Below are 12,115 nucleotides of genomic sequence, written 5' to 3'. Positions count from 1 at the left end.
GTGCATCTCATCGGTCCTTTTACTGCCCAGCGAGGTGTGTATCTCCTCCATCTCCACTGATGGATGAGAACAGTGAGGTTTAGGAAGGGGAGGCCACTGCAGGGGGTGGCCCCTGATGCAAGGTGGACCAGTGACTTGGAGTCTGTCTGTGTGAAGAAAAAGGGCTCCCCACCAGTGATCCCCGGGGGTACATCTAGGAATCCTTCGTGGCGGATGCACTGCCCCCGCCCCCATCAGCTGCCCTGTGTTTCAGTGTTTCATCAAAATCAGCGCAGCCTACGGCTCCACGAAGGACATCTCCGTCTACAGCGTGCTGGGCCTGCCGCCCTCCCAGATCTTCATTGTGGGCCGGCCCACCAAGAAGTACCAAACCCAGTGCCAGGTGGGTGGAGGTGGGGGTGTGGGGCCGGTAGAAGCAGAGACAGGGAGAAGGTGGTTTATTCCATTGTTTGTTCATTCAGTCATCTGTTCGTTCTTTCACTTGCTCATTCATTCATTCAACAAACACAACTGGTTACCTGTGCAGGGTGTAGGTGGACTCGGATGTCACGTCATCTAGTCTAGACGGGGAGGTGGAAAAACTAGCCAACAACGACAGTGCAGTGTGGCAATAGCCATAAAGAATGGCAGGGGAGACAGAGAATTGTGGGCCCTAAAGAGGAGCGGCTAAATCTGACTCAGGGACAAGGTTGATTTTTTGAAAGTCGGAAGGGGTTGTCCCTGAAGGGCCTGAGCTTGGATGAGCCTTTATGACAGAGGCAGCAGCAAAAGGAAGGGTCAGGAGGTGGCAGAGCAAGTGTATATTCTGGGAACTGACTGCAAGTGACTCAGCTTGGCTGAGGGTGATGCGGGAGGGAGCCAGAGCAGAGCTTGGCACGGTGCATGGCGGACGGCCTATGTGTCTTGCCAAAGTTGGGACTGGATGGCTGTGATTCATGATTCAGAGAGATCCTCAGGCTGTGGTTGGAGGGAGCATCAGAGGAAGGCGAGAGGGGAGGGGAGCAATGGCAGGGTGGCAGCAGGGCATGAAGACCTACGGTTTGAGAGGCACTTCTAAAGCAGGATGGATTGGATTTGGTAACGAAGGGATCAGATTCTCAGGATGGGAGAAACGGAATGTCAAGGCTGGCCCTTGGTTTCTTTCTTTTTTTTTTTTTTTTAATTTTATTTTATTTTTAAACTTTATATAATTGTATTAGTTTTGCCAAATATCAAAATGTGACCTGGGCAACCAGGTGCGTGTGTGCTAAGCTGCTTCAGTCGTGTCCGACTCTTTGCAACCCCATGGACCGTAGCCCGCCAGGCTCCTCTGTTCACGGGATTCTCCAGGCAAGAATACTGGAGTGGGTTGCTATGCCCTCCTCCAGGGGATGTTCCCCACCCAGGGATTGAAGCCCCGTCTCTTACATCTCCTGCACTGGCAGGCAGGTTCTTTACCACTAGCGCCACCTGGGAAGCCCTGGGCAACCAGGCAGGTAGTACCATTACTGGGATTGAGAAGCAGGCGATTGATGGGAAGGTGATAATGATCTCTTTGTACCATGTTGAATGGAGGTGCTTGAGAGTGAGCATCAGGTAGAAGGGCAGAGATGGTGGGACCTCAGAGTGGGGACCATTAGAGTAGGGCTTCTTAACTCTAACCTGCACACGGATGACCTGGGGAGCTTGTTTAAATGCAGATTCAGATTCCTAGGCCTGGGGTGGGGCCTGACAGTCTGCCTGTCAAAGGTCCAGGTCCTGCTGATGCCGGTGGTCCACGGCCCACACTTTGAGTAGCAAGGTTCTGCAGGCCCAGCAGAAGGGATTGGCCAGGAGGGCCACTGTGGGGACCAGGAAAACATCAGTGAAGTTCCCTGTGGTAGAAGCTGGAGGAGGGGAGAGACTTACCTTTGGGGGACCTTAGTGAAAGTGACAAGGATGAGAGAGCTTCAGGAATCCAGGAAATCCCAGGTGTGACCCGTGGGTCAGACTGAAGCACTCAGTTGTGCCAAGCCAGGCAGGGAGCCTCGAAGAGTAATGAGCAACCTGGGTAGGGAAGAGGCTGGGTGCTCCAGGGAAGGGGCGATGTTGGGGCTGGTGGGGGTGGAGGGAGGAGACCGGACCAGGGCCCGCCTGCCCCCGCTGACCTGACGCCTGTCCTCTCCGCAGTTCCTGAGCGAGGGCTACGCGGCGCACTTGGCGGCGCTGGAGGCCGGCCACCGCTCGCGCCCCAAAAAGAACAGCTCGCGCATGATCCTACGCAAGGGCAGCTTCGGCCTCCACGCGCAGCCTGAGTTCCTGCGGAAGCGCAACCACCTGCGCCGGACCATGTCGGTTCAGCAGCCCGACCCGCCCGCCAACCCCAAGCCCGAGCGGGCCCAGAGCCAGCCCGAGTCCGACAAGGACCACGAGCGGCCCCTGCCCGCGCTCAGCTGGGCGCGCGGGCCCCCCAAGTTCGAGTCGGTGCCCTGAGGGCCGCGCGGTGCAGCAGAGCAAGGTGGTGGGGGGCCCACCAGGGCTGCCTGCGGGGACGGGAGGGGCTGCCTTGTCCCCGGCAGACACAGGCTGTTTCCTGCTTTTTCCCTCCCGTGTCTGTCCAGCAAAGTGTCCAACCAGCGAGGCGGGAGGGACCCTGCCTGGCCTTGGCGGGGAGGCTCCCTGGGCGGCAAAGGGGTGAGATCCAGGGGTCTCAATGCAGTCGCTGCTGCTCCCCTACGCCTGCAATGCAAGCCCCAGTCAGGGTGGATGTCTGTGTAACCCCCGGGGGCAGGCTTGCCTGGAGCCTGAGTGTTTGACAAAGTCGACCATCTCTCTGAGTTCCGGAGGCTTCGGCAGTGATGGTTGGCAGGCCCTAAAGGGAGGCGCCCCCCAATCAGGGACCAGCAGCCACTGGCAAGTGCAGCTTCTTGGTTGCCCGCTGGGGTGAGGGGAGGGGGCGCAAGTGGCATTTGTGCCCGCCCCCTGGAGACGTCCCAGGTCACCATCCTGGGCCTGGCTCGCCTGTGGCCAAGTGGCCACTTTCTGGGAGTGAGAGGATGTCCAGTAGGTTCATCCTGTGTTTGAGCTCTCTGTCCACAGACGGTTGGGGGCGGGGTCTGGTGCTGACGGTCTGTCCTCCTGCAGCTGTCTATGGTCCCCCCTTTCTTGTCCTCTGTATCCTTGCCTTTCTCCCAGGGCCCTGGAGGACAGTCCTGCCTCTTCCCGGAGTCCTGCCCTGGTGCCCTCCGCCGTGAGGCTGCAGCCCTGGGCTCTGGCCTAGCTGGGCTGGCTGGGAACCCTTGAGCCTGTTGCTTGCCCTCGCTGGGCCCTGCCTTCCTTCTGTAATTGGAGGGGTCTCCCCAGCTGAGATCGTGGGGCGTTTTTGACTCCTAGCCTGTCCTGCACTTCTGCCCTCTGTGGCTTTTCAGGCCTAAGAGCCCTTCAGAGCGCCCAGTGATCTATACCCTCCCCGCAGACTGAGAGAGGGGCTCTGGGGGCCCACCACTTCCAAGGAAGCCCCTCTGTGGGGGTTGCTGGGAAAGGGGGTCCCTGCTCTGTGGAGATGTTGCTTTGCACTGATGCCCAAACCTGGCGTCCCAGGAACAGAGACATCTCCCCGCAGGCCCTGGCCTGGTTCCTCCTCTCCAGCTCGGCTCAGAGTGATTTCTCCCCTTGGCTCCTGGAAGGTAGACAGCTGAGGTCCCAGAGCTCCGGGGGTTCATGTAATTTTGGCTCAAACTGTTGTGTTCTCTGCCCATCCCCTGGCCACTCAGCTTGGTTTGATGCCTATAACCTCCTCTTGGGTCGTCCCTTGAGGTTGGCAGGGCTTGGCTCTCCTGGGGTTCCCTCAAATTCTGCCCAGGCCTTCCTGCTGCTGAGCCCCTGGCCAGGGCATTGGTCCCCTGCACTTCTCCTGCTTCCTGGCCCAGACCCACACCTGCTGTGTGGGGTGCTTCCCGGGCCACCTCCGAGTCCCTCGGGCTGTCGCTGAGGCTAGTCCAGCTCTTTCAGCCGGGCTCTGTGTCGGGGGCTGGGCTGCCCTGGGGCCCAGACGTCTGTATGCCCAGCAGGCACCTGTTTTGCTCGGTGTTGCTTCTGCTGTCTACCTCTCGCAGCTCCCATGTGGCCAGGGTCCTCCCCAGTGGCGGCTGCTGGTGGGGGCAACTGGCCCTGCTGTTGTGAATCACCTGGCACACTCGACGCCCCTCTGGGGCTGGAGGGGTCCGGGCTCCCAGCCCCCACCCCTGCTCTATGAGAACTGTGTCTTCTCCAGCTCCACTTCCAGCGCTGCATCTGCACCCAAACCTAGAGCTGCTGGCAAGTCTGTCGGGGAAGAGTGATCACCCCCAGCTCATGACGGGCCCATCCGTCCTTTAACATTTTACCCTTCTTGGCTCTCCATTGGGCACCAGCTCCTATGGCATAGTCACCCCAAAGCCAATCTCTCCCCTCCTTTCCAAAATAGACCCTGAATTAAACTCGGGCAGACATAGTCTGCTTCTCTGAAATCCATCTCCTTTTTGCAAAAGCCACTGATGTATTACTCTCAAGTGATGAAATAATTAGCGTGAGATACTTTTTCCCCAGCTAGAATACCTCTACCCCTTTTTTTCTGAGAACCCCAGCCTGGGAGCAAGAGAGGCTGGGACCCTGAAGAATTTGGAGTGTGGGGGAGCACGGTTCTGTGGTTGTAGGGGTCAGAGCTGGGACGTGAGCCCCAGCAGAGGGCCTGCACCCTTTCCAGAGCTCTGGTTTGGGGCTCTGATGACTTGCAGCTTGATATGGAAGGTGTACAATGAGGTATTCTGAACACAGTGTTTTGGGAGCTGCAGTTGGTGTGTGTAAATGTGTGTACGTGGGGTTCTGTATAGTGATCAGACTCGTTTCAGTACTGCTTTCATGGCAACTCTGTAACCAATACGCACTTTCTCTGCTAGTGGTTTGTTTGATTTTTGTCCATCCAGTTGAGTTGGAGAAAAACAAAGAACCAACTTGTGTTCTCTGGAGGGGTTGCTGCTGCCTCTCCCGGAGTAGTTCTGTGACCCCCCCAATCTGGCTGTTTCCTAGAGAGTCCTTCCAGCTCCTGGTGTGCCTGCTCCCAGGGCCTGGGAAACAGATCTTCCCGCCTGACCAAAGCTCCTTGTTTCTTGCGTGGCATGTTTGTTCTTCCTAGTCCGGGGGGCTATCCTGATAGATGGCCTGCCTGCTGCCTTCCCCTGCCTTCGCCCTGTTGGGGGTTCAGGGTGCATATGTAGCCAGGGCCTGCTCTTCCAGCCTCATGGCATTTTTCTAAAGATCTCAACTTCTCTCTTAGGCTCCGCAACAGATACATTGAAAAAAAAAAAAAAGTCGGACTCTTTCATGCACTTGGGTAAATGGCCCTCCAGTCTGGGTGCTGGGCCACAGAAAATAAACAATTTTGAACCCCAGTGTTCCAGACATTACTGGGGGTGGGCTCTAGGAAAGTGGGGAGGCTGGATCTCATGGTTTTTAAACTGTACTTTCACCACTTTGGAGCCCAGAACCACGCCCCGGAAGTGCCCTGCAGATAAAACATGGCGCCAGTGTTTCAATGGAAGCCGGACCCCGAGGCATGTGGAAATGGGTCCCGAGGTGGTGCCGGTTTTGCGGGGACACTCACCCACCCAGCCCAGGTGCAGCTCCGCCCGGGAGGGGTGCCTTGCCTGCGGAGCCTCAACTTGACCCCGCCTTAAATGACCAACCTTCCTGCCGAATCCCCGGGGGGTTGGGGTGCCAAGTGCTCTGGAAACCTATTCTCTTTTGGCTCAGCCAAAGGAAACGTCCCCTCCCCTTCCCCCGACCCCGGGCATGGGGGAACTTTCTTAAAAATCCTAAGTAGGGTTCAGTCCAAGCAGCGAGGCATGGCCTGGGTCCTTGACTCCTGGCTGAGAAACCAACAGGGTGATTGGGAAAAAAAAAAAAAAAAAAAAAATCAAGAGTTTGTCCCCCACCCTCATGCACAGAAGGAGAGGCAGGTGACATCAAGGAGGGGTGGGACCGTAGGGCGGCTGGCTGGTGGGGACTCCTGCCCTTGGACCCCGCTGTCCTTTTCTGTTTGTTTACGTGGTGATGGCAGCCCGTCGGATCTTGTCTGTCTGACTGTTCCTAAGTGTGCAACTCGCAGTATTATTTGTGGTGGATGGTTCTGTGGTGAAAAAGATTTATTCAATTTCTCATGGCTGCCTTGTACAAAATCCGTTAGAAAAGAAAATGTAAAATATGAGATTTCTAACAAGACAAAAACAGCACTATGAAGTTAAAACGATTTTTACAACTGGTCTTGATTTTGATGTGAGCTGGTTTTTCACTCTCAAATGTTGTCACTTAAATAAAAACCTTATTTGCCTTTAAAACGTACTTTGCTCTGAACTAAGCCGAGAGACCTTTCCCATTGCTCGTGTTCCCCCTGATCTGAGGGCAGGCTGGCTCAGAGTTGGGGTGGGTGATGGTAACAAAGCCAGGTCCCAGACCTATTGCCCAGAGCAGTGTGGGGGTAGCGATGACAACAACCAGATGCCGGCTACAGAAAGAGTCTTTATTACGAAAAACCAGTGTTATCCAGGAAAGTCACACACTGGCTTCTTTCTAATAAAATGACAAAGCAGATTTCTTAAATAATTTACAAAGGGCAGAAATCGCTACTGAATAGTGTGTGCCCTCTACGCCCACAGTGCCCTGTGCTGAGAATGAGAATAGGTCCCTGTGGACCCAGGGTCTTGGGGCCTGGAAACCTCTCCCACCCCTCCTTCCGGGGTTCTTGTGTGGGAAGTAGGGCTAAATCTGGGTTCTCAAGAGCCCCCGCACTGGTGATAATATGGTCTGACTCTTTGTAGACCCCACTCCTGGATACATAGCTCAGGCTCTCAAATATTACCTGCCATCTGCACTTCATGTTACAAACGAAGCAATGGTAAAGCTCATACGTGGGTTGAGTTCCTAAGCCCCAAAGGGAAGTAGAATGAATGGTTCCCCCCACCCCTCTGAGATCTCCCTGAGTCGCTTGCAGGCTGTGGCAGGTGGTCCCTGGCGGGCCGGGAGGTGGCTGAAGCAGGAAAGCAGAGGACCCCAAGCAGCCCCCACCTGGGGCTTTGTGAGTCAGGTCCTTGTTTGTGGCAGCTCAGGGGCACCGCCAGCTCCTGGGTCCTCCAGGAACTCCCGGGAGGTGTGGATCCTGAGTGTGAGGGCATGGTGGTCAGCTGTGGCTTGCTTCCTGCAAGACAGAGCTCCTTCATACCCCAGGGGAAGTGGGAACACCAGAGACTGCCCCCCCCCAATGAGGTTCTGGAAGGTGGTTGTGGTTGTTAGGGGTGCCCCGCGTGTGCTCCATCAGTGATGGGCTCAGTGAGGTTAGCCACAGCCCTGGCTCCCAGCGGATCAGAGGATTTGCATGCTTTCGGCTCTGTGGGGCCCATCAACTCAACATCTTTTTCCAGCAAAGACTCAGTTCCAGATATGCCTATGAGCTCATGGAGGAAGAGGAGGAGGAGGAGGGCAAGGGAAAAGAAAGCTCTGAGGAAGAGGTTTGGAAGGAAGGCATTACCTGAAGGGTGCTGTCCTCAGTCTCGGATGAGAGAAACAGTCATGTCGCCACTAGAGATGGGAGAGCGGTGGGGACAGGTGCTGCTGTCTGTCCTGGGTGCTTCACGCTCTGAGGGGCCTTCCCCACCCAGGCTAGACAAGACCAGACCTGGCAGTGTGGTGGGTACATGGCCCACTTGGCATGTAGTCAGCACCAGCGGGGAGCCGCCTCAGAGCCTATCACAGCCACATACGTATGACCCCAGTTAGGGCAGCTCCAGTCCCAGGTGCTGCCCCAGGACAGGGTCCTAAGCAGACAGACCAGGCATTTCACAGCAGCCACGTCACTTTCCCCAGTTCCAGGGTGGGCATGGTGGAGAGGAACCATGGAGAGTGAGTGGTGGAAGAAGGGTGGATCTTTCAGGAACCAGGTACCCCATCACATGTGATGGACACATTTTGGGGCCCAAGGCCCAGAGGGCCACATCATCCAGGTGTGTTCTTAACTACCACCCCAACCTAAGTATTTGATCAAGGAGGAGACCAAGGCATGTTGCTGAGGCTCAGAGAGGGAGAGAGATTGTTAGACTCACATAGCAGAGTCTGAACAAGAGACCTGCCTAAAAAAGTGGCCTGGCTCGCAGGGGACTCTCCCGGCCATGTCCTTTGAAGCACGGTAAGCTGGCTCACCTGTCCTCCGCTACGATGGCCTCCTCTAGCTCTTGGGACACCTTCTGGAGATGCCGGATTCCTGCCCCCACAGGCTCCAGGTCACTGTCGGACTCACTGGACAGAAGGAAAAACCATGCGTATCAGTCACTAGCTGGAAACCTGTGGCAGGAGCCTATTCTAACCCAGCACTGGGACCTGGTGTACAGGGCCCAGAGATGACCGTGTGGGCTGGGAACTAATCATCCCAGACCCCCATTCTAGGAAGTGTTGTCAGAGAGGCTTGGAGCAGATGGCAGAGAACAGCTGGAGGCCATTGTCAAGGGTAGATGATCCTGCAGATAGGTGAGCCTCCACCCACCGACCCCGCCAGGTGGCTTCAAAAACTTTTGGTGGAGCTTAGGTGACTGTGATACTCTTAGAGTTAAGCTTGCCTCTTCCTTTGGCAGGTGGGGAAACTCAGGCCCAGAAGGACCTCCCCAGGTCCCCCATAGTGGGGCGCAGAGCTGAGCCAGAGCATGGATGTGGCTCAGCTCAGGGTGTCCTGAAGGTGCTCAGCAGCCCCCAGGGCCCAGCTAGTATTTGAAGGGCAGGCACTACCCCACTCACCTAGGGGAGCAGAGGGGCTCTGCCGAGGAGTAGGGGCTCCGGAAGGCAGCCTCCCTTCTGGACCGTCGCCAAGGGTGGGCACGGGAGCTCATCTGGACAGAGAGGCGGTGGTACTCTTTCTCCCAGGGGTCCAGGGTTGAGTGGGCAGGGGCGGCCACAGATAGCCGGGTGCTCCTCTGGCTCAGGCTGCAAGCTGGGGGGCTACTGCCCTTCTGGGCCCCTCTCTTCCTCCTCCTGGCTTTCACCTGGGTTTCCACCAGCCACTTGGTGCCACTTTGGCAGGACTCCTGGATCCTCTGTGACATGGAAAAGTCAGTGTGGACAAGCCAGGAGTGAGCTACCTGATTCCTCAGGGCATCCCCCAACCCCTCAGCCCACCAGCTGGTCCTACAGATCCAGGCAGCCTTTAGGCTCAGAGTGAAGGATGCGAATGAGTCCATGAGGCCACAGGTCCATGGCAGGGACCCAGCTCAGGCCCCCAGGAATAAGTGCATGGGCAGCAGCAGAACCTCTCTGGCTCATGGAGCCTGCTGCTGCTAAGTCACTTCAGTCGTGTCCAACTCTGTGTGACCCCATAGATGGCAGCCCAAGCCTGCATTGGTCTAAATCCAAACCCTCTTTCTGGACAGACTCAAAGGGGAGGACCGGGGGAGACCACACCTACCCCCAGGAGACAGTGAAATAATTCTAAACATGTTTGGCACACACCCTACCTTCTCACGCCCTGCCTTGCTTTCTGTCCTCCAGCCATACCCAGACTAAGTTCCTGCCAGTTCTCTTCAGCATCTTGCTCTCCTTCAACCCTGGGCCTGGACTATTTCACCTGTCTTGTACACTCTTCTTACCTCCTCATACCTCCCCTTTCCTGGGTGAATTCCATGGAGTCACCTTCTCCAGGAAGCCTTCACTGACTAAGCTTGTTTTTGGTGTTCCCCCACCATTAGCCCTTTGCATGCAATTTCCTCTCACAGTATAGCTCTATCATCTTGTCTCGTGATGTTCTGTTTCCTCCACAACACTGTTTTCATTCACTCATTCAGCTATTTGTTGAGCATCTACTGTGTGCCATGGGCTTCCCAGATGGCACTAGTGGTAAAGAAACTGCCTGCCAATGCAGAAGAGATAGGAGACTTGGGCTCGATCCCTGGATTGGGAAGGTCCCCTGGAGGAGGGCATGGCAACCCACTCCGGTATTCTTGCCTAGAGAATCCCATGGACAGAGGAGCCCAGTGGGCTACAGTCCATAGTGTAACAAAGAGTCAGACATGACTGAAGCGACTTAGCATGCACACACTAGTGTGTACTAGGAATTGTTTGGAGAGCTGGGGACACAGTAATAAATCAAGGACCCTGTCTTCACAGAGTCTGTATTCTTGGGGGCTCTTTGGGGGCAGCCATTTTTCCACATCAAGGAAGCCCTACATCCATACCTGGACATGGTCGGCATTACCTGGGACATGGCACCCAAGGTGCTCTTAGCTGAGCGAGCTGCAGCCTGGAGGCCCTGCTGCCCTGGCTCTGGGGTTTCCAGGCGTTTCCAGGAGGGTCCCACCCCGAGGTTGAGGCTGACTGTTCTCAGGGGCAGCCGTCTCTGGAACTGTCTGCACAGGGAGCCCAGGGCCCCGCTGGAGGTGTCTGGGTGGCCGGCTACAGGCTGCAGGGCCTCGCTCTCCTCCAACTGCTCCTGGTTCTGGAGAGACCTCCGACGCAGGGAAGCCCCCACAGCTGGCCACCGAGAAGCCATCTGACTGTTCAAGAGTCTGTTCTGTTCCCACAGACCCTGGGGAGGAGATCAGTGGGAGATCAGCAGGGTATCCTCCATCCCACTCCCAGGATCCAGTGAGACACCGGGTACCAGAGGAAGAGATTCCTGTCCTGGGGCCCATGGGGTGGGGCGCTTGTCAACCGTGGGTGCAGGAAAGAGGAATTCTTCCTAGAAGTGAGGTCAGCGAGGCCCGGGAGAGGGCAGAGTCTGGACAAGGCCTGCCAGCAAGGCGTCCCTTGCTGTGAGTGTCTGGATTAACTGTCTTTTCATCCCAGCCTATTTTCCGTTATCTGCCTCAGGCTGGGAGGGAGGCAGTCAGGACCCGCCGGCCGTCGCTGAGCCTCAGCACTTGGCCCAAGGCTGGATTAGGGACTCTTTCACGAGTTTGCCCTAACCCAACGCGCGGAGGTGGGCTGACCAGACACCCCGATGTCCATCCGGCTATACCCAGAAGCTCCACATGCCGTGCCCGTCCTAACTAGAGGTCCCCACCCCACCTGCTCCCGTCCCTTCTGAACAGAACCCCACCACGCCCCGGCCCGCACTCACCCAACAGTTCCCGAGGCTGACCAGACGACGAGCATAGCCGCTCCTCGCCCATCCAGTCGATTTGAAACACCGCGCGGATCCGCCCCCCTGGTCCTGTCCTCACAGCTGATTGGCTCCGTCCCCGCCTCGCGGCCACGCCAGGGATCCGATTGGCTCCTGCGCCAGTGGCTGTGAATCCTGCTCTCGGATTGGCCCGGCCGTCCCCATTCATCTTCTGGAGGCCCGCTGGGCAGGGAGCCGGGCGTAGAGGACCCTTTGTATCTACGGGTCCCGCCCGAGTTTCCTGCAGAATCCATAGCCCTCGCCGGCTCAGCCCCGGCGCCACCTACTGACGCTCGGTCTCGGGCCAATGACCCCATCCTTAATATAAAGGGTTCTGGCTGGCCTGACTGGGCGGGGCGAGGCGGGGTCCCCGGCTCCTAAGAGTCCCTCCTATCCTGCCTGAAGGTCTCAGTGGTTTTGTCAGAAAGAGCCTGGTCTGGGAACTCGGAGCCTTGGGTTGCTGTGGAAATTTTGTTTCAAACTCTCCTCATGACCCTCTGCCTTCCTGAGACTGTCCTTCAGTTCCCCAAACTTGCCACCCGCACGGATCCCCAGGAAAACCCATCCTGGAAGAGGGGACAGATTGAGTGCACCTCCCCAGCCCCCTACCCCCACTCCAAGTACGCCCCCCACCCCTGTCCCACTGACCATCCCCTCTATCCAGCTGAATGCCTCCCTCCTTCCCTTTAGCGTCCAAGCTAAAAAATTCACTATTTAGAAAGCCCCCTCTCCCCTCCCCCTCAAAGTAGTCCCGACTCCATTTCCTCACTGCCTTTCTCACCTGGAACCGGCCCCCCGCCAACCCCGCCACCCAAATAAAAACCCCCCATTCCCGAGTTTCAACTTATGGGTCCCTTGAAGGTCAGTCCTTAACCCTGTTCTTCACCTCTGGGTCATCTCCCCACCCCCTGGTAAAGGGACTCTCCCCATGGGAGGAGACCGATTCAAACGAGTCACTTACTATGCACCTGGCTGTGGTGCAGT

The 12,115-nt window shown here is 56.8% G+C and overlaps 2 protein-coding genes across 2 annotated transcripts in view; one reads left to right on the top strand and one right to left on the bottom strand.

Annotated features, from left to right (window-relative positions):
• PITPNM3 (PITPNM family member 3) overlaps positions 1–3,007 on the top strand; it is a 92,389-nt gene extending 89,382 nt beyond the window's left edge. Inside the window, exons 23-24 of the mRNA XM_055579646.1 lie at positions 254–382; positions 2,149–3,007. Of these exons, the coding sequence (XP_055435621.1) occupies positions 254–382; positions 2,149–2,451 (432 nt within the window). The 3' untranslated portion in view covers positions 2,452–3,007. The remainder of the gene's footprint in view (positions 1–253; positions 383–2,148) is intronic.
• A 3,486-nt stretch (positions 3,008–6,493) lies between these two features.
• Positions 6,494–10,519, bottom strand: PIMREG (PICALM interacting mitotic regulator). The gene is made up of 5 exons (XM_055580084.1): positions 10,226–10,519; positions 8,776–9,071; positions 8,188–8,283; positions 7,520–7,569; positions 6,494–7,189 (listed from the first exon to the last, which is right to left on the bottom strand). The coding sequence occupies exons 1-4, from the start codon at positions 10,517–10,519 to the stop codon at positions 7,536–7,538; spliced, it is 720 nt and encodes a 239-aa protein (XP_055436059.1). The 3' UTR covers positions 6,494–7,189; positions 7,520–7,535.
• Positions 10,520–12,115: the final 1,596 nt, after the last annotated feature.

Source organism: Bubalus kerabau, chromosome 4, assembly GCF_029407905.1.
Source record: "Bubalus kerabau isolate K-KA32 ecotype Philippines breed swamp buffalo chromosome 4, PCC_UOA_SB_1v2, whole genome shotgun sequence".
NCBI lineage: Eukaryota > Metazoa > Chordata > Mammalia > Artiodactyla > Bovidae > Bubalus > Bubalus kerabau.
This window is presented reverse-complemented; position numbering and strand designations above follow the sequence as displayed.